At 38.9% G+C, this 21,143-nt stretch overlaps 1 protein-coding gene and 1 pseudogene across 1 annotated transcript in view; both read left to right on the forward strand.

Moving 5' to 3' along the window:
* Window positions 1–11,458, forward strand: part of LOC107564219 (zinc finger protein 318-like) — a 30,204-nt gene extending 18,746 nt beyond the window's left edge. Inside the window, exons 4-11 of the mRNA XM_016249227.1 lie at window positions 2,381–3,650; window positions 4,296–4,393; window positions 4,712–4,811; window positions 4,902–5,194; window positions 6,866–7,060; window positions 7,175–7,262; window positions 7,626–7,744; window positions 7,857–11,458. Coding sequence (XP_016104713.1) covers window positions 2,381–3,650; window positions 4,296–4,393; window positions 4,712–4,811; window positions 4,902–5,194; window positions 6,866–7,060; window positions 7,175–7,262; window positions 7,626–7,744; window positions 7,857–10,736 — 5,043 coding nt within the window. The 3' untranslated portion in view covers window positions 10,737–11,458. The remainder of the gene's footprint in view (window positions 1–2,380; window positions 3,651–4,295; window positions 4,394–4,711; window positions 4,812–4,901; window positions 5,195–6,865; window positions 7,061–7,174; window positions 7,263–7,625; window positions 7,745–7,856) is intronic.
* A 2,263-nt stretch (window positions 11,459–13,721) lies between these two features.
* LOC107564213 (serine/threonine-protein phosphatase 2A 56 kDa regulatory subunit delta isoform-like) overlaps window positions 13,722–21,143 on the forward strand; it is a 50,778-nt pseudogene continuing 43,356 nt past the window's right edge.

A 21,143-nucleotide genomic window follows, 5' to 3' on the forward strand; every position in this document is an offset into this window, starting at 1 on the left:
ATGTTTTTGCCATTTGTGAATAATGGCGCTCACTTTGGTTCGCTGGAGTCCCAAAGCTTTAGAAATGGCTTTATAACCTTTTCCAGACTTATGTATCTCAATTACTTTCTTTCTCATTTGTTTCTGAATTTCTTTGGATCTCGGCATAATGTCTAGCTTTTGAGGATCTTTTGGTCTACTTCACTTTGTCAGGCAGGCCCTATTTATGAGATTTCTTGATTGTGAACAAGTGTGGCAGTAATCAGGCCTAGGTGTGGCTAGAGACATTGAACACAGGTGTGATAAACCACAGTTTTAACAGGGGGGCAAACACTTCTTCACACAGGGCCATGTAGTTTTGGATTTAGTTTTCCCTTAATAATAAAAACCGTCATTTAAAAACTGCATGTCGTGTTTACTTGTGTTATCTTTGACTAATATTTAAATTTGTTTGATGATCTGAAACATTAAAGTGTGACAAACATGCAAAAAAATAAGAAATCAGGAAGGGGGCCAACACTTTTTCACACCACTGTACAGTATGTGAAAAATAATGTGTTTTTTGAACCTTAAACCGCATAAACATATTGCATTACACCAAATACACAACATAATGTTCTTTTTAGCAACGTCATATGACCCCTTTAACACTTGTCACTTGTGTCGGAGAGTGTGACTGTGTCTTTAATAAATCCAAAACAAGGGGGTAATCCACACTAGGAATGGCTGTAACACACGGACATGCCGTTTGAGACCCGACAAACATAGGCTGAGTTTACACTTGGCATTAACATGCGATTACCGTGATCTGATCAAGCAGATCGGATCATCAGTCAATCAGGACACGGCGTATTTACACTTGGCAACATCAGCTGACTTCTCGATCTGGATAACAGATCGGATCTGTATTTCCTGCGCAATATTTAAATAAGTCTGCAGTGCAAAGTAGACCTGAAGTGGTGGGTTTTCTTTTGAAAACTGTTTTCAGTTCCGGGACATTTTACAAATCAAAATAAATGTACAAGTCTCTCTAGCGCTCTGTTCTTCCGACAGATCGGGAGAGAGGGGGGCGGCGTTTTGCGTGATTACAACCTGCGAATGCAGACACGATGGCTGGATTGCGTTTACATTACACTGAGATCTGATCACAATGCGTCCTCTACTACCTCTGGACTAGGACACGCTGATCGGATAACATTCCGATCAGAAGCGCGTTTACACTTGTCTTTTCAATGTGTATGTGGACAACATCCGGATACAGGTCGCATGTTAATGCCGAGTGTAAACGCAGCCATAGACTGCACAGACTAGGGCTTAAATACATGGGGAAACGATGGCAATTAACACGACACACCTGAACCAAATGAACAATCCAACAAGGGAGAAACTGGGTCATGGGGAGCACATGGGGAGAAAAACAAACACAAACAGTCCAGAGGCGTGACAACACTGAAAATGTTTTAAACATTCTAGCAGACATTATACCAACAGAGCACAATTTAACTTAAAATTAGTAAGTTAGTAAAATCATATTTCATCAAAATAATTTGAGACCCCCCCTTCTTGAATCAGTTATGTATTTTTTACTGTACAAATAAATACAGCCTTGCTGAGCAGAAGATAATTTTTAAAACATTAGAAAATATTACAATTTGAACACCGTGTGAGTGTTATAATAAATGTATTAATAGGGCTGTTGTAATTATTATTGTCTTACTTTATTTTGCATATGCACAAAAATGTTACTGAGCAGCTCACTAGTAACCGTTTCAGCGCAGATTTTCCTTGCGCTTTGGACTTTGAACCCTGTCCTTAACTAACAAGCAGATAGCGCCGTGAGCTCGTGCAGCACTGTTTGATACATGCAATTCGTGCATGTGTTAGAAAACGTAACGTTCTGCAGTTTATTTACTAATCGTTTGAGGCCATTTCGCGATTTCAGTCATCATACAGTAACCAGCAACAAACACCCCTTCCTCTCCTCATCGGAGACATGTGATGCAGTACTAAATAGTCTCTCTCTAGCGGTGCTTATAATGATTTTTGCGTCTTTCTCGGAGAGTTATAAATGCTTCCACACTGCCGACGTGTTTGCTGCATTATTGCGTGCCTCTATTTGATCACGTCACGTCATTGTTCGGTACAATTTATTCGGCCGAATTATGTCGGTTCCCGAACATTCGGTGCATCCCTAGTCTTTGGTTAGCCTACAGAGCTAAGGGGCAGCCACACTACAATTCTCATTCCATTGACTTTCATTCATACCCGTGCAACATGCTTATTTTGCCTCTTCAAAGTCTAGTGTTACCACTGCTTTAGCTGATATTTAATTGGCTTTATTTTTTAGAAAGTAATGAATGATGCTAGTGTCCCTAAAGCATATTTAACCAATGTATTTCAGAATAGTGATTCTCCTCGAGGAAATCCAGATGGTGGTCTTTCACATGAGGCTGAACAGCTTCTCTGCGCACTTTCCAAAACCATGGATCCAGACTTGTTAGCATCCATGCTGGGTAAAAGCTCTGATAGTGGTGTTCTCGAAGAGCTAATTGGTAAGATCCAACCAGCCAGAGAGGGTGGAAGTGACCTGCTCCTCCCTCATGAGAAGGGAAGACAGGAGAAATCAGACCTCACGCAGTTCCTTGGAATGATAGCCAAGGTTGCCCAACCACAGAATTTAAAAAAGAGTCATCCAGATATTGAAGATGAGGAGAAGTTCCTCTATGGGGACGAAGAAGAGGGCAATGAGGTGACACCAACAAATTCCAACTTTCCAGGCACAAGTTACCCACAGTCTTGTGATATGCAGATAAGAGAACCTTACACATTTAGCAATACTGGAGAAAATGTGATGATCCATTCGCATGGAGAAAGTAGGCAGACAGACAGGCATAATCCCTCGGCCACACCTGAGGTACATGCCAAGGAAGAACCTAATGACTTCCCACCTGGCGTTGGGCCACAGGACATCAAGGTGAGGAAGGAGGTAGAGGAATATGAGAAGATACAAGACTTGCTGAAAACGATTGGCTTGGACCTGGGTGTAGCTGAGATAAGCAAGATGGCCGCTAGGACGCAAGCGCGCCTGCACGGTAACACCCCTGCGAAAACACCAACTCGTCGGCATTCGGATAGAAAGCGCCGTAGCAGGAGTTACAGCAGCAGTAGCAGCAGGAGCTCCAGTCGGAGTAGCAGCCGTAGTAGAAGCAGAAGTCGTCGAAGCCGAAGTGGCAGTTTAGATCAAACTTCAAGTCGCAGCAAGAAAAAGCCAGTTTCCCCAGAAAAAACATCTCCATGCTCACATAGTCAGAACAAGAAAGAGGCTCAACCTGGCATTGCTCAACCAGAAAGCAGCTGGCCTACGACACCCACTGTGGGTCCTGGGTCTCAGACGTATCCCTCCCAACCCAGCCTCCCGACACATCCCATGCCCCCATACCCCGGGCCACCCCCACGTGGGGTAATGCCACCTGACTACCCACCACGAGGTTATGATCCGTATGGCAATTACATTCCATATATGCCTCCGGGATGGCCGATGTACCCACCTCCAGGTATGCCGGTACCTCCTCCCAGTCCAATGGATCCCTACAGCCATCCTAACATTGAGCGACCCTTTCTTAAAATCATCAAAACTGTGCCGAATGAGAGTAAAGGCGATGATCAAAAAGGTTAGTGACCTTTAAAATATATTATTCATAAAGAGGAATAGCTTACAGAAAATTAAAATTTTTGCATTATGTATTTGACCTTATGTTGGTGCAGTTGATTAAAGGAGAATTTTGGAACAATGTTCACACAGGTCTGTTCTGTATAATGAGAGTTCATAGTGACCATGTCTGTAAAGCTCCTTGAAGGACCACAAAAGATTGTAAACGCACCACAATGCAGTCTGTATAACTTGCTTTATGCTGAGAGCCAGATTTACCAAACAAGGAATACAATTCCAGAAAAGCACCGATAGGCGTGGAAAGTTCTGCGGGTGATATGCTGACATCGCACAAATTAAAGAACACCGATGCAAACAGATAATTTCCGTAATAAGCAAACGCAATCTACCAAGAGCAGCGCAAATTAGCGCAAGTTCGCAAACAAGCAGAGTAAATTATAAATAACGTGGCTTCCTTGAGCTTCACAGACATGGTCACAATGAATAATGGAAAAAAAGCTATGCAAATATTGTTTAAAATCCTTTTGTGGAAGAATGTAATCATGGTTTCAGAATGACAAGAGTGTGATTAAATACTAAGAGATTTTTGGGTGATTTAGACGACGCTCATCACAGTTTACCAACATGATTTGATTTATCCTTTCAGCACCCCCTAAATCAGATCCTGTGGCCTCTAAAACGATCAACAGTGGCATTCAGAGGAAAGAAATGGAAGATAAGAATACTGCTAGCCAAAAACAAAAGGTAACCAAGAGATTTGATGGGATTATTGAATGTGCAAACATCTCAAAATTGTTGTTTCATTTACAAAACAAAAGTTTTGTACAAAAGTTTTATTTGTAGAGTTGAGAATCAAAAACTGGTTATTGTTGCATTTTTTTCCTCTCCATTCGGCTTCATTAACAAACATCTTGAACATCTACAATCTTTACATTTTTCTTTTGTACATTTTGGGGGGAAATAAGAAAGTGGAATCAGAAGCACAATTGTTAAATTCATCAGGATTCCCATTCCTTTGTTTTTGCTGATGAAGTTTAAGGCCAAAATAAAATTCTGTCTCAGGTCATGGAAGAGCTTGAAAATCTAAAAAAGGAGAAAGAAGTGCAACACAAGAGGAAAGAAAATCTCTTAAAGGATGTGGAGACATTGAGAAAGCAGCAAGGTATTTCCCTCTTAGTGTAAAATGGAAGTGTTTTCTTTATAAATATGTAAGGGCTCACTGTATTATACAGTGATTGATTTGTTCCTTTAGGGGAGCTTCTTCGAAAGAAGCGAAGGGAGAAGGATGGGCACAAGGACCCTGTCCTCATCGAGCTCGGTCAGCTCCAAGAAGATGCAATGGCCCAAATCTCTAAATTGCGTGCTGAACAGAGAAAGGCAGATCAAAAATATGAAGAGCTGGTCAAAGTGGCTCTTATTCTCGGTATAGACTACAAAGACTCGAAGATCTCTGGGGAGCATGTGCAGCAGCCCCTTCAGAGTAAGAAGGAGTCAGCCAGAAGCCCAGGGAAATCAGGGTCCAAAACCAGCATCTCCTACAATAAGGTAGAGTTGCTAATTCTGTTACAGGAAAGGTACTTTCGCTTGATTGGCTTTTTAATAGTTAAGAATTAGACTGCCACTTTTTCAAGTGGCATTTAAATCTTGACTGATTCCACAAAATATTTATTTAAATAACTTTCAGTAATAATTTTAAAATAACTGCATTCAGTTTTTTTTTCTTAGTAAAGAAATGACCCCTAATGAAATTAAAAATACTCAAAAATATGGAATTAAAACAATCTTCACTCACATGAGATGAAGACTCCAGTCATATCAGTAGCCTATTCAGTCGACTATTTTATTTAACATAGAGGATCATCGCCAAAATGTATTTGATACTCTTGAAACATTATTGGTTACTATTTTTACAGATGCTTTTTAGTCCAGTGGTTCTGAAATTAAAACCACCTTTGATCAAATCAGGGCATCCAAGTAACTGTGAGCAACATAATGCCATATTTTGATTATTAAGATCAATATTCCTGTAGTTCGGTTTAATCATGCTGCATGCCTTTGCAGATCTGTGGAAGGACCCTGAGGAGTAACATCTAAAAACACACACACTGCAGTAGTAACTTTTAGAGAGGATTAGAATATGCTTGCCTTTGGTTCTGGCACTTAAATGCTTCCTTTGAGATTAAACAGAATAGCATGCTGCTTTTTTCTTGATTAAATCAGCTTTTGTGGCTCTTTCAGCACAGAATAAAATCCACACAGACCAGAAGGCAGCATTTTTAGTATAGTACATTTCTAGAGTTGTAAGCCACCTGAGACGCTTTGTGTACTCCTGGTGGTATCACAGCGTACCACCGTTTGAAAACCACTGTTTTAGTTCAAAGTGACTTATAGTAGGAAAAAATGTATGTTGGGGCCACAAATTAAGAATTTGTTCCCACAGTATATTTATTGGTTGTCCCGATTTACTAATTTGTTCTCTTGTTTTATTTAAGTCGTGGCCACAATTTACTAATTTGTTTCCATGTTGTAGTAAATTGTGGCTATGATTAACTTCTGAAATGTATGAACACATTATTTTTTTCTATAGCGTAGGCCTGTTTAATGATAATAGCATTCTAGCGTAATAGCGTAGCATTGTTTAATCATAATTATGTGTTCTTATGTTTGCATATAACAAGGTATATACTAGTCCCTAAATTCTTTATTATTGGCATCACAATTGGCATTGAATTTAAGGGGTGTGTGTATGTATGTATATATATATATATATATATATACATACATATTCATTTATTTGTTTTTAGTTTTAAAAAATCGAAAGATATTCACTGCAAAAGTGTTTTGATATCTTGAAATGTCTTATGAATGAGATTTTATTGTATTGGCGCTTGATGAATTTTATGTACGTTATATGATATAAAAGCCATTTCAGATCTCATCTTGAAATGGCTTTTTAAAACCATTAGTTTTATAGTAGTCAAATAATTCAAGTATTAAACCCACGGGTAACTTCTCCCCGACTGGAAAACAGATGGCCTATTTTGCAAAGGTAAGTCTCCTATGACAAACTTTCATGATTGGCAATATGATTGTTATATTTGTTTCTTTGAAAAGCTTTTCTTCATTCATTTAAAAATAGATGCCTCTAGAGTATTTGATTCAGCTTGCTTAGTCACTTTTACTTATGCATTTTTTGTACTGCCTTAATTAATCTAGGTAGCCTCCTCAAAATCAAGAGCGTCTCCTGAAAAACCCAAGTCACCTCTTCCATCGAGCAGCCATTCCCTGGACACTGCTGCTGAGCAGTTCGAGTACTACGACGCAGGAAACCACTGGTGTAAAAACTGCAATGTTACCAGTGGTTCAATGTTCGATTATTTCATGCATTTACACAGCAAAACCCATAGGAAGGTATGTGTGCTAATATATGAAATCAGATTTTTTTTTAAAAATTTTATGAATGCTGCATTTATTTCTGCCAGTCACACTTCTGCTTCAATCATCAATTGTTTTGCTCTCGTATAGACTCTAGATCCTTATGACAGACCTTGGGCAAAATCAGAGAGTGAAAAGAAACCCCCTGCTGGAAAAAGGACTTCAAAGCCAGCCAAAGGTAACAACATCTTTATGAAATGTGATTGCTAATCAGAATATGAAATATGAAAATATAATATGAAATGTGATTGCTAAACACATTCATTTTGTTCAAGCTAAAGCAATTCATTTGTTTTAACACATGCACCGTTAAGGATTTGCAATCATTAAATGGAATCTGAGGGTCAAAGAATCAGAATCATTCAGTTTCTTTATGATTCTCTTCCCTAATTGGTGCCATGTTAATTGCAGTGTCCTAAACTGTGGTTTTCTTGCAGTGTGCCTCCTTTTTGGAGCAGATCAAGGGTAAATTACCAGCCATCAAAACCATTACACACTACTGGTAAATGTATTTAATTTTGTGCTGTATTCTTTCCTTTAGGCTCTGAGTTCTTGATCCCTGTAAGGGGATTCTTCTGCCAATTATGTGAAGAGTTTTTTGGTGATCCCATTTGTGCTGAGACCCATGTCACCTGCCATGCTCACAATGAGAAATACAAGGTAAATATCACACATGATATTCATTATAAATTTAATTAAGGTTAGGATATGACTGCAAATTATACATTTTTTTGACCAGATGTAATTGTCTCATATGCATTGATTTCTACAGGCAAAAATGTATGAAAATCCCCTCTATGAACAAAGGAGGAACCTGGACCGTCAGGCTGGCTTAGAGAGCCAAAAGAGTTCAGAGCACAAACGAAAACGTGAAGACGATGAACAGGATGATATGAAGAAATCCAAACACAGCAAAGGAAAAATGTCAAGCAATGAAGTGGAGACAAAACCACAGTACAGCAAGGAAAAGGAGTATAAGAATATCAAAGAGAGCGAGAATAAACTCAAGGAGAAATACAAGAAAGAGGATATAGATAAACAGAAATACAGGGAGGAGGATGATGAAAGAGCCAAAATAAAAAAGGAAGAGGATGAGAGAGCTAGGTACAAAAAAGATGATGATGAGCGAAACCGCTTCAGAAAAGAAGAGGAATACACATATAGGTACAGGAAGGAGGAAGGGGAGAGATCCAGGTATGAAGAGGACAGATTTAGAAACAGAAATGATGATGATGAATACTATCGATATAGAGAAGAGGACGACAGATATAGACTTAGAAAGGATGATGACAAAGGCCGATATGGTAGAGAAGAGGAGAAGCCCAAGTATGGCAGAGAAGATGATAAGAAGTACAAATACACTCGGGAGGTCGAAGAGAAGAAGTCAAAATACAAAGATGAGGACTGGGGGAAGTGGCCGAAATCAAAATGGGACGAGGACCAAGACACTAACGGAAAGTATGAAAAAAAGGAAGATAAAGCTCAGCACCAGAAGGGCAAGGCTGGTTATTCCAAAGATGACAAGGAGAGCACAGGAAAGCTCAGTGCTAAAGATGGCAAATCAGAATCAGAGAAACCCAGCGAGCCTCCTAAAATATTATGTGGCCCAAGTCCCGCCTTGCTTGCTAAACTTCGCAAGAAGAACGAGGAAGCTACTGGTCGGCCTGGCTTTGGAAAGTTTGGTCTGAAAAAGCCACAGAAGACGGCGCTAGAGAAAGAGGCTGAGAGGATGGCGGCACAATTCTTAAAGGAAGAGGAAGAGAGTATGCCTTCTGAAATGGCAGAAAACAAGGATGCTGAGCTAGATCCTTTTTCCAAGTCTATAGCTGCTGCAAAATCCATTGCTATCAAATTGACAGGAAAAGCTTTGCTGCCCCCCGCAGGTGTATGGCTAGCATACAACGAAAATAAAACTAATCCTAATTTACCTCCTCCCTTATCTCCCATGGTTATTAGGAAGTCTTACACAGGTGTGCAAAATAAACCAACACCATCTACTGACAAATCTCCTGCACCTGTAACAGGAACTCAGAAGGGCCCAACATTGTCAGCAGACCTCATCTCTAAGGCATTTAGTGGAGAAGAGGTGCAATTAAAACAAACAAAGGACATCCCTGCAAACCCTGTAGATATCTTCAGCATATCTGTACCTGTTCAGTCTCCCACTGCAGCGCCAAAAATGGTAAATTCCAGCCAGATGAAACCTGTTACTCCCAGTCAATGTGTTGTTACTCTCGAGTCTGATGTGGCTGCTCCTGGAGTGCCTGAGGAGGAGCAGAAGCTCACCGTAATCCTTCGTCCTCCTCCTCAGCTTTCTTCTAATGCCAGAGACCTGCCTCCCAAAACTGTAAAGCCAAAGACAACTCTTGCAGCAGGAAAAGCAAAAGATTTGTTTCACATTTTCTACAGTGGCAGTGCCGCAGTTAAAACCTCTGTCAGTGGCAGTGTTGGTGACAAACAAAACTCTGGATTTGCTCCTCAAGACAGTGGGTCAACCTGCAGAGAGTCCAGCAATAAAGACAAAAATGTTAGTGATGTTTGCCAGAGCAAAGAACCTCTCAAGTACGATGACTTGAAAATTCCCATGAGAGAAGAACCTCTCAAGAACGAGGAGTCAGGAGTTGCCCAAAAAGAACTCCCTAAGAACGAGGACTCACCAGTTACCCTGAGAGAAGAACCTCTCAAGAATGAGGATTCAGTAGTTTCTCAAAAAGAAGTCCCCAAGATTGAGGACTCAGATCTTGCCCAGAGAGAAGAATCTCCCAAGAACATAGACTCAGAAATTGCACAGAGTGAAGAACCCCCCAAAATTGAGGACTCAGATCTTGCTCAGAGAGAAGAATCTCCCAAGAACGAAGACTCAGAAGTTGCCCAGAGCGAAGAATACACCAAGAATGAGGACTCAAATCTTGCTCAGAGAGAAGAATCTCCCAAGAACGAAGACTCAGTAGTTGTCCAGAGCAAAGAACCCCCCAAGAATGAGGACTCAAATCTTGCTCAGAGAGAAGAATCTCCCAAGAACGAAGACTCCGAGGTTGCCCAGACAGAAGAACCCCCCAAGAATGAGGACTCAAATATTGCCCAGAGAGAAGAATCTCCCAAGAACGAAGACTTCGAGGTTGCCCAGACAGAAGAACCCCACAAGAATGAGGACTCAAATATTGCCCAGCGAGAAGAATCTCCCAAGAACGAAGACTTCGAGGTTGCCCAGACAGAAGAACCCCCCAAGAATGAGGACTTAAATCTTGCCCAGCGAGAAGAATCTCCCAAGAACGAAGACTTCGAGTTTGCACCGACAGAAGAACCCCCCAAGAATGAGGACTTAAATCTTGCCCAGAGAGAAGAATCTCCCAAGAACAAAGACTCAGAATTTGAACAAGCATTTGAGGATGCCATCCTAAAACCTGACCTTCCAAATGAAAACAATGCAAAAGAGGAAGATTTTGACGATCAACAAGTTCTTAAATCTATTGAAATCTCTGTGGGGGATATAACTGTGATGGAAGTAGATAGTCAGGACACAATGCAGACAAATAATGAAGAGGAAAACCCTCTGGAATCTGAGGAACCCATGTCATTCTCTCCCCTTCCTGGTTCTTTCACTGAGCAACTAAACTTGGATACATTTGAATTCAATTTTGAGGCTTTGTAAAGGACCTTCAAAGAGTAGGTTTAGGGATGTACATGATACCTCTGAATGTAAATAAGTGATTTTGAAGTATTCTTTGTATTTGCTTTATCCAGTTAGAATGTTTCATGTCTATTCTTAACCTTTTGGCAGGTAATGCCAGTGAAAACGTGGACTGAAAAGCATTCATTCTGAAGTGGGTGCTGGGGAAGGAATCCCTCTAAGAAAATGAAAACTTTCATCAAGTAATGAACCCTTAGTATGTGTAAAAGTTTTGCTATCTTGTCAAAAGCATCTGGTGATGAGCTACTTGTTTCCTTATTTTGTTTCCAGCAGAAATCATTCCTTTTTCCCAAAGGTAATGTAAAACATATAATGAATGTGATGTGTATTAAACATTTAAGTCTGTAAAGCTGTTTGCTCTGTTCGTTCCATTTAAATAAATTAAGATATTTTAATGCAGGAGCCAGAAAGATCCAGGCTCAGAGAAGAGAAATGGTGTGGAGTTCATGCTTCAAGGACATATGCGTTCACAACTCTGGCCAGAAAATATCAGGCTTGGCTTCCGTAGTTTTTATTACACTGTACTCCGTATTGATTGCTTTTCTTTCCAGTTTAAATTTTTTTAAGGAATTAATGTTGTGTTATAATTTTCACATTGCTACCATGCTACTTTAGCATCTACAGACAGTTGGTGTAATTGCACATGTTCTGTGCTAGCTAAAATAAATCACAGCAACCCTTTCTGTCTTTGCCTCTTACTGATATGCTTTTTACTGCTGGTATTAGACTTGTGCATTCTTTTTTTTAAAAAACATTTTGCACACATTGGGCCTCATTCATAAAAACGGGTGCAGAATGGATTTCTTTGTAAATTGTTCATAAAACTTCTTATTAGGTACTTTGCCACACTGAGTGAAGCGGTTTGGTTTTATGAACATTATATACAAGTTCATTATGTTGGTGTTTCATGAATGAGGCACACTGCACTGTGTATTTATTTGCATGTACATCAAATATGAGTGCAAGTAAAATTGCTAGTTTTTATTACAAATTAAAAACTAATATGCTGTACCTGCTTCTAGTAAACATCTTGAACATGAGATTACTGAACTTGTATTACTTGTAATTGTGCATTACACATAAAAGTCGTTTTTCATATATGCATGAAATAGATAGAGACTAAACCAGAAGACTAATGTATTTAGGAATTCCGCTGTTTAGGCATTTGCTGGTTGATTGGTTTATACTGTGTTTTAATGATGGTAATGTTACAGCTGACATCCGCATCCAGGGAGGAAATAAAAAACGTCAGCCAAAAATGAAGCTGCTGCTTACCATGAAGGGTAAGTGTTTCTGCCTTGACTGGTTTTGATCATTTATTGTGAATGAATCAATATAATTCATGTACAATGGAAGAACTCCTACTATGAGTATGTTTTAAAAATAGCCTAGGAACAAGCATAGTTGACCCCAACATGAAAATTATTTTACTCACCATCATGTACAATACCGAATCACTAACTTTCTTATGTACAGTCATGGGCAAATTTTTTTTAATGTTTTTTCAAAGTTTGCAGCTTCAGTATTTGCAGATTATTTTTCTATTCTATGGTATACTGAAAAACAATGATAAGCATATAAGTTTTAAAGGTTTTTATTGGCAAAAAAATATGAATCATTTTTTACAGGGTTGACCATTGTTCTTCATAACTTCAATTTTTTTATGGGTGGGCGCTTTTTATTTAATTTCTTTTGGACTGATGCATGCAACACCCGCCGAGTGCCAGCTTGAAAGATCAAATACAATTTTTAATATAACTCCGACTGGATTCGTCTGAAAGAAGAAAGTCATATACCCCTAGGATGACTTGAGGGTGAGTAATGTATGGGCTAATTTTCATTTTTGGGTGAACTAACCCTTTAAGCAGCAAACTTTGCAAAACAAAATTTGTCACTGCCAAAACTTTTGGCCATGACTAGAAAAATGTCTCTCTTTTTTTTTTTTTTTCTTCATACAATTAAAGTCCATGGACTTTATCTTATTTTGTGTTTAGAAGAATTTCCAGTCATACGGGTTTGAATAGACGACATTAATGATTTAATTTTCATTTTGGTCGTGAACTATCCTTTAGCACCATATTTATTTATTCACTAGTGAATTTGTTAAAAAATAGTAAAATATGAAATCGGAAGTTAATGACCGGTAAATACAAATAATGAAATCTATATCTCCTGTACTTCAAATAAATGCTTGTGAATGCAATCTTGTTTCTGTTCTCTATTTTTTTATTTTTTATTTAATGAATATATAGGCGAAATGGTTTTGAGAAAAATGTACCAATAGATGGCAGTAGATGCTTCTGTATGGACGTTTTTATGATGAACTCTTTAGATAATATACACTATAGATGTTATATATATATATATATATATTACCAATACTGTGTTTTTATATAAACAGATGAGATACGTGGTTGAAAAATCATAAGGATCATTTGTAACACTAGTTCTAAGCTAGACAGTGTATTGGTGAATTTTAACCATGTTGTAAGAAAATTACAGTGGAACAGTCCTCTATGCAGCTTTTGGGATTTTTAATCATAAAGAATAATACCCTTAATACATTGAATGTATACAGTCTATCTGATGAGACAATTATTCTGAAGCTGGACCACCAAATGTTCTCAAATGCATCAATATTCACAAATAAAAGTGTGTAAAGTGTCCAGCTCTTTTGCATTATGCAACCAAAACCACCTCTGGATGACCCTATGTTGACGGTCAATGTCACCAACACAAGTCTCCCTCCCACAATCAATTCCTCTTGTGTCAATCTGGACCTCCACAAGAGATAGCTAAGCCGTACTGAACAACAGCTGTAGTCCCCTTCCTCGTCGCAGCCAGGACCCCGTTTGGAAAACTCAAGACCGTCTGGTTCGAAAAGCAGCCAATAGAAAAATTCCGCTGTACTGTTGCTATCTAGTTTCGTGCCTTGCTGACCAATCAGATTGTTGCTGGTGAAGCTGGTGAAGGGCGGGCGAGGTAACCGTCTGAGTGAGTGCGAGGGAAGCCTTATCACGGAGGCACGGCTGAAGACAACGTTTGCAAAATGCCGAATAAAACTAAAAAAGAGAAGGTAAAGTACACATTACAATCATAACACGTGTCTACTTAATGCGTCCGAGAATTCTGTTTGTAAAACAATTATTCTGCAACATTTACTGGCGCTGTTTTTAGTGAGCGAAGGCCGCGCTAGCCCGCTAAGGGCGCATTTGTGTACGTTATGTCTCAAGTCAAAATAATGACTTTTTTTGTTTTAATGACAAAAACGCGCTTTCTTTAGCTCAACGTGACGGGAATTTAAAATATGAGCCATGTATGTTTGAAAGAGTGCTGTGCGATAGCTGTTTTACCCGGTGTTTACATTACAGATCAGTTTTCTATAGTGAGATTATGATCGGCCGTTAATATGTGAATAGAGGCGCATTAGTTGACAGACTGCAGCATAAGCTGGACTCTCAAACATGTTCTCCTGTCCCTGCATGAGTCAATGTTTCAGCGGACAAGCTGTGGATGGGCTTTGGGCATCGTTATATAAACGCTCGATGTATTAGCGGACAAGTTTGTTACTGTGTGTATGATGCTGGAGTCCACGGTGTGAACTAAAATCATTGTCATTCCCAGAAAGCAGTCAATGGTTTGTGAATGTCATTGTCTGATTCAGAATCTAGTTGCCATTGGGCTGCTGTTGGCCATCACCTGTCATACCAGTCCTTGCATGCAGAGACCCATCCCCAAGATGAAAGGAGTGATCAAAATAATAGGAGCCTCCTTTGATTTATGACTCAGATGTTCATTTATTGGCTCTTTTGTGGTCATTTACAGGAACCAACCAAATCTGCAAAAAGCAGCACGAAGAACAGTAATGCCGGTGGCGGAAAGGATGCTGGGACTGAAAATTCAGACGAGGTAAACATGACTAGTGGACTTGGCACAAATACTTGCTTGCTAAGTGTTGTGGCTGGCCTTTTTCATTCCTCAGGGCGCAAGAAGGCTACAATTATGTTCATTATGCATAGTAATCACTGCACTTCCGGTTGGCTCTGCTTGTGTTTTTGCAACTCTGTGTTACATACAGGTGCACGTTTAGCTGGTCAAACTCACAAGTCTGAAGTGTGTCATGCTGAGGATGGATGGGTGAAGCCCTTGATATCTACCTTGCTTCCAGACAAACCCTCATTTCAATTTCGGCTTTATTAAATAACCAAGATTGAAGTGGCTCTTAAAGCGGTTCTTTATTCTCCTGCATAAAGCAATGCAAATCCCCTCTCAAAATGAGCCTAGACTGTAGGTCTGTCTGTGTGTTAAAATATATTTTTCTGTCCCTCCTTTTACGTCTCCAAGTCGTGCTTCATTTTGTGATGAGGGTATGGATCAGGCAAGTATTGCTTTAAAATGTTTAATTGTGTTGCATTCAAATATTGCTTTGAACATTGCATCACAGTTGCCCCAAATACAATATTGTTATCTTTTTTTTCTTCTTTTCATGTAATGTTTGGAGAGGTGACTAGAATTTCTATTTAACAACTTATATAAATATGTTGTCTACACTAATATTTCAACTTGGTTCATGAAAGGTATGTTTTTTTTTTTAACTACAGTTTAGTAGTACTTTTTGCATTGTTCGGTTTTTGGTTGCTTTGGCATCCACATCCAGTCAGACTTGTTTTTTTAGACCCTAGTAAAGAAGCATTCGTGCGATGAGGGAAATGTGTTGTTGTCGTCTTGCGTCAGTAGTGATTTGTGAGATATTGACATTTGTATGCGTTTACGTATTGACTTGTATCCCTCTAAGTGTGCAGTTGTACTGACGTAATGACTTGTCTCCGTAAACCCTGTTGGGACTGAAATATCTCCGTGTTCATCAACGTGATACTGACGGCTGGAATCAGCGCGCAGAAAGTGTGACGTAGCAGCGGGTGAAGTTTATTGATTTGATCTATTTTAAGTCAGGCTCAGTCATGCAACCCCTGTGACTGAGGCCAGCTTTGCAATGCTATGGGCAGGCCTCAACATGTGTTTGTTCTCACACACACACACACACACACACATACCATTTGTTGCTTGGACAGTGTTGCTTTTTCTTCATTAAAAAAACCCTCAATACATTAAAGCTTTTTTTCCATGAGGGTGCTCAGTTGTTTTGGAAGCGTCACATGCTTCCATGTTGCTCATTTAGCGATTTCTACAGCTATTTGAACTGCTTCACCTATGGTGTTAGTAATGCATTGTGGGTTAGCATTGATTCTGTGTTCCTATAAACCAGAGATCAGCTTTGTTTCTTAATCAATGTGCTTCTAAAGCCGGGTGCACACTGTGTGATTATTCTTTGCCTCAGTTATGCTGCCTGAGACTAATTTCAGGGATCGTGATACCATTTGTTGCTTGGACAGTGTTGCTTTTTCTTCATTAAAAAACCCTCAATACATTAAAGCTTTTTTTCCATGAGGGTGCTCAGTTGTTTTGGAAGCGTCACATGCTTCCATGTTGCTCATTTAGCGATTTCTACAGCTATTTGAACTGCTTCACCTATGGTGTTAGTAATGCATTGTGGGTTAGCATTGATTCTGTGTTCCTATAAACCAGAGATCAGCTTTGTTTCTTAATCAATGTGCTTCTAAAGCCGGGTGCACACTGTGTGATTATTCTTTGCCTCAGTTATGCTGCCTGAGACTAATTTCAGGGATCGTGAAATATTTATTTTGTCATAGGGCAAAATTGGCAGTCTTGGATAGCTTAGTGTGACATTCTCACTGGCGGCCAATTAATTGCCTTTGCAATTAATCTCAGCCTCACACGAAGCTCAGACAGTGTCAGAAATATCGTATTAGCTGAGATGTATATCGCACAGTCATAAAAGTTGGTGGTTGTTGCATAATCTGCCTTGGCTTTTGCACACTGCGGTCATATCATACAATTTGACAAAAGGACAGAAATGTTGCATGATTTAGTTTTGGGGACAGTCCCACAGCGGTAATACTGTGTTTCTCATCTATGGTCAAAATGGATTCTGTGACGCTCGTTTTATATGGAAGACGCATATTTATTTGATAGTGTAGCTCAGGCTACTCATGAATGTTTAATGTGGGCTGACTCTAGATATGGTAATAAGAAGGTATGTAGGTTAGGTTAGTTGTGGACTTCAACTCCCACGGGTTAGGGAGGCAGTTTGCTTGCAGATTGATGACTGATGTGGTGAGTTGCTTTGTTACAGCAGTTCTCAGTGGTTGCATGGGTTTTATACAATGTTTTGCCATCGGATAAAACTTAAACGTTTTGTACAATATGAGACGTTTATGCTAGACTTGACAATTGAGTATAAATGTGGTAATATTTACGTCAACAGAGGCTCACTGTAGATGTCAAAATATCATTTATTGTAAATATCCTAAGCTCTTTCCTAAGTAATGTGTCCATTGTGAGAAAAAAGAATAATGCCGCAAAGTCTTCATTATTAATGACCATCTTTCTGCGCTCCCTTGTTTTATCATATCCCTTTCTTATTACAAACAAGGCCTGGCCTGAAATTTATTTCTTAAAATAGGGAGTATTTTTTTCTCCCCCTTTAGACGCCTCACTTTTTTCCACTGGGTGGGAATAGTACTTAAGACATAAAGATTGTCCCACATCTCACATGAAGCTGTTTTTCTCAATTATTCCTGTTAATAAAACTCAAAATGACATTCCAAGTGAGGTGTAATGCAGCTAGCTGACTTAAATTGATATTGTTGTTTGGTAGTGCTTTCTAATAGCATTGTAAATCAGTTATGATGTATAATGCAGATATGTAAGAACAAGTTTTAATATTTATATAAAAGTGCAAACGAAATCGACTGACTGATATTCAAGGCATTGAAGAAGATACCTGTTGATCTAGAGAAAAACCCAGAAATTTAACTGGTGCATTTATAGACAATGAAGTCAGCCGTTTTAAAGACCCAATACATTACATTTATAGTTTTTACTGTATTATCTTTAAGGTCATTTATATGCTAGGAGACTCATAATGTTGACCCTTTGCTTTTAGTAGATACACACATTTAAAATTTCCGAGAAAGCAGAGCAAAAATATTGATGACTCATCTAGCACTGATGGGTGTATCCAAATAGTTCTCCAATAAAATGCTTTCCAGAATGAGTATGTCCCCTGCATCTGATCAGCAGGATTGCCTTTTTCCTCTTTGGTCGCTGTATTTTGTCTCTTCTATTGTGTTTGCCATCAGCAGGAAGACACTGGAGTCTGACCTTCTGTGACCAAAAGTGGTGCCATGGCATAAAACGGCATAATGTGTTTTTTTTTGTGCGTGTTTCTCCAGGCCCAGCAGACAGCCAGTAAGCGTCCGAGCAACAGCACTCCACCTCCCACTCAGCTCAACAAAATTAAGTACTCCGGTGGGCCTCAGATTGTAAAGAAGGAGCGTCGACAGAGTTCGTCACGATTCAACCTCGGCAAGAACCGGGAACTGCAGAAGCTTCCCGCCCTCAAAGGTAGAAATGACTCCAAACAGAACATAGTCATGGCTCACAGTTCTTCGTACTTTGTTGATGATTTCTTGGAATGATCAAGTGATCTGTTGTTGTGTACATATCACAGTGAATGGTGCTAATTGTGTTAACTGTTGGAGGGCAGCCTCACATGACCCATGAATTCTTTTTTAGCCTGTTACCGTGGCAGATGGAGCTTTGTTTGAAGTGAGACACGTCAAGTATTTTATTCCAGCAAATTGGCTAATAAATTTGGAACAGATACACTAGGTCATATTTCTGCTTCAGACTGTATTTAATAATTATGGAATTATTTATAGGCCTATTAGTTATATGTACATTTGGAATCGATATTGAGAGCTTTCATTGTTTCTCGTCATTGGATGTTCTTTCTCAATCTTTCTCTCCTTTGTTCTTGTGATCGAGGTGTTCCGACTAGGGATGCACGATATATCGGCCACCATATCGGTATCGGCCGATAAATGCTAATTTTTTCTGTTATCGGTATCGGCCTGATAAGAAAATTTGGCCGATATCTTAAAGCCGATAAATAATGCATTATTTCCTTCAGAGACACTTCAGATGCGCGCTGTTCGTTTGCAGCCTTTTGTGCAATTGTACGTTGTAATATTGTGTTTATTTGATGTATATCTGATTTATCTCATATAGAATGCGTTTGGTTAAGTTAAAAGAGCGCTTCAGTTTACCGGTGATAAACTCAAACAGCAGTGCACAACATTAATAACTATGATTGGGAATGTCGTGTATATAACATTCTAATGAGAACATTATTATAATAAAACGTTGTGAATTCTTTGGGTTTAGTTGCCGTGTTTCAGCACGTTGTTATGGGAAGAGCGCATCCACAACAGGATCACACATTCTGACTATAGCACGCAATAACTGCATCATTTTGAACATATATAAGTTGTAATATTATGTTTATGTTGTATTAATATTAATCTCAGGATGCATTTCCTTGAGTTAAATAAGCTGCCAGCAAAACGCTTCAGTTTACCATGTTCATTCAGCTCTTCAGCTTCAGCACGCACAGCTCAACGGCTGCTATTTAAAACAGTGGTATTAATTTGTTACTTTTTCAAAATCATTGATATATTATTAATAACAACAACCACTTGTATTTTTCTCTTATTATTTTCATCAACAATATGGTTTAGTAATTAAAATCATTTAATTATTGTCCGTGCAGAGGCTATTCCGTTTTATTGATCTATGGCGCATTCATTTTGATTCTTTACACGTGTAATGATGTCCAGTGACTTGTTTGCATTATTTATGCAATATTTTATTTATTTGTAAGACTTTATGACTAAATTTGGTAATGGGAGAGTAAAAATATTTTTAAAACGTACACCGTTCAAACTAGGCTGCTTATGTTGAAGTGTTTGGGATGTGGCTTTTAATGATGAGACCTTTTTTGTAATCAGGCTCTCAAAAAGTATATAACAATTTGGATATAGATTTATCGGCCAACATATCGGTTATTGGCTTTCAAAAATAAAGAGTAATCGGTTATCGGTATCGGCCAAAATTTTCATATCGGTGCATCCCTAGTTCCGACATAGTCTCAGTCAGGGAGAGTCCTTCCTGTCTGGCCACGCAGGGAGTTTGAGCACATGACAGCTCAGAGACGGTAATTGGATCAGCAGTGCAAGTGTCTGCACTAAGTAGGACAGTGAAACCTTGCCACAGCTCACAATTTAGAGAGTTACAGTCTAATCTCCAATCTAATCGAGCCTGTTACTTGCTGTTCATTTCTTAGAATCTGATGTGGATTGTTCCTAGAAAGCATACAGTTGGATTAATTTATTCAGCACTGCATCATCAGCTATTGTGCTGTTCTCATTTTATTAGCTCCTGTTTGGACCTGAAATTAATATCCATCTCAGGTGGTCATCTGATCACAAATGGTCAGCCAAGAATTTAAAATGTGTCTCAAGTGCTTCCTTTGACCTCTTGTAATCAAGAAGAGGGTCTCTGTTTTGTGACTGCATACATTTACTGCGTTACTGCATGTTTGGTAGCCCAAAAAAAGTGTTAACGCTTGGAAAATATAGCTGAAAACTCCTGTTGTGGTAGAACGATTGATTGACAGGGCTTGATGCTTACTTATTTCCCCAAAGAGTACATGTGCACAAGTTTAAAAAACCTAGGCGCACGTTAAAACACTTTAGGGCCACAATAAAAAATGATTAAATGATACGTTTTTGGATATGAAGCATTCATTTATTTTTAATGAAATCATAGCCTTTTGAAGTTCAGTTATCAGGCTTGTATCAGGATTCCTGTTTTTCCTTTCCCAAATTTAAGACTTCAAAATGAAAATTAAGATGTTTGTTACACCATTTAAGATACTCTTAATTTTTAAGGACACAAAATGTACACTAAATGTATTTTAGTTTGCACCAACTATTTTTAGTCACTAATGCAGTGAAACGCTTGCACTGTCAAGGTGATGTTAGGTAGTTCTTCGGTGTTGTTTGGGGCACATCAAGTTGCTTTAGTATTTACACTACAGTGTGTTGTAGTCACATGAAGGTGATGTATTTTCAGTCCTTAAAAGCTGTTTTTCCACAGACCAAGTGAAGCACAGGCTGTTTGTGAATGATGTACATCAGTGGTTTTGAGCTGTGGTGACAGCAGTCTGGGGCCCTAGAGCCGAACCAGTCATTTTCCACACATGATCAGCTAGGACTGCACAATTAATTGAATTTATAATCGCGATTACAATTATGTAATCGTTCAAAGCGGCAATTAATCGTTTAAAGTCCACTTATGTTATTCTGCGTGCTTAAGATATGTTTTTTTCTTTCTACATGTTATCTTAAGGGTTTTTCCCATTATTTTAAATTTAGTTTTAGT

Source organism: Sinocyclocheilus grahami, unplaced genomic scaffold (genome assembly GCF_001515645.1).
Source record: "Sinocyclocheilus grahami isolate Dianchi unplaced genomic scaffold, SAMN03320097.WGS_v1.1 scaffold916.1, whole genome shotgun sequence".
NCBI lineage: Eukaryota > Metazoa > Chordata > Actinopteri > Cypriniformes > Cyprinidae > Sinocyclocheilus > Sinocyclocheilus grahami.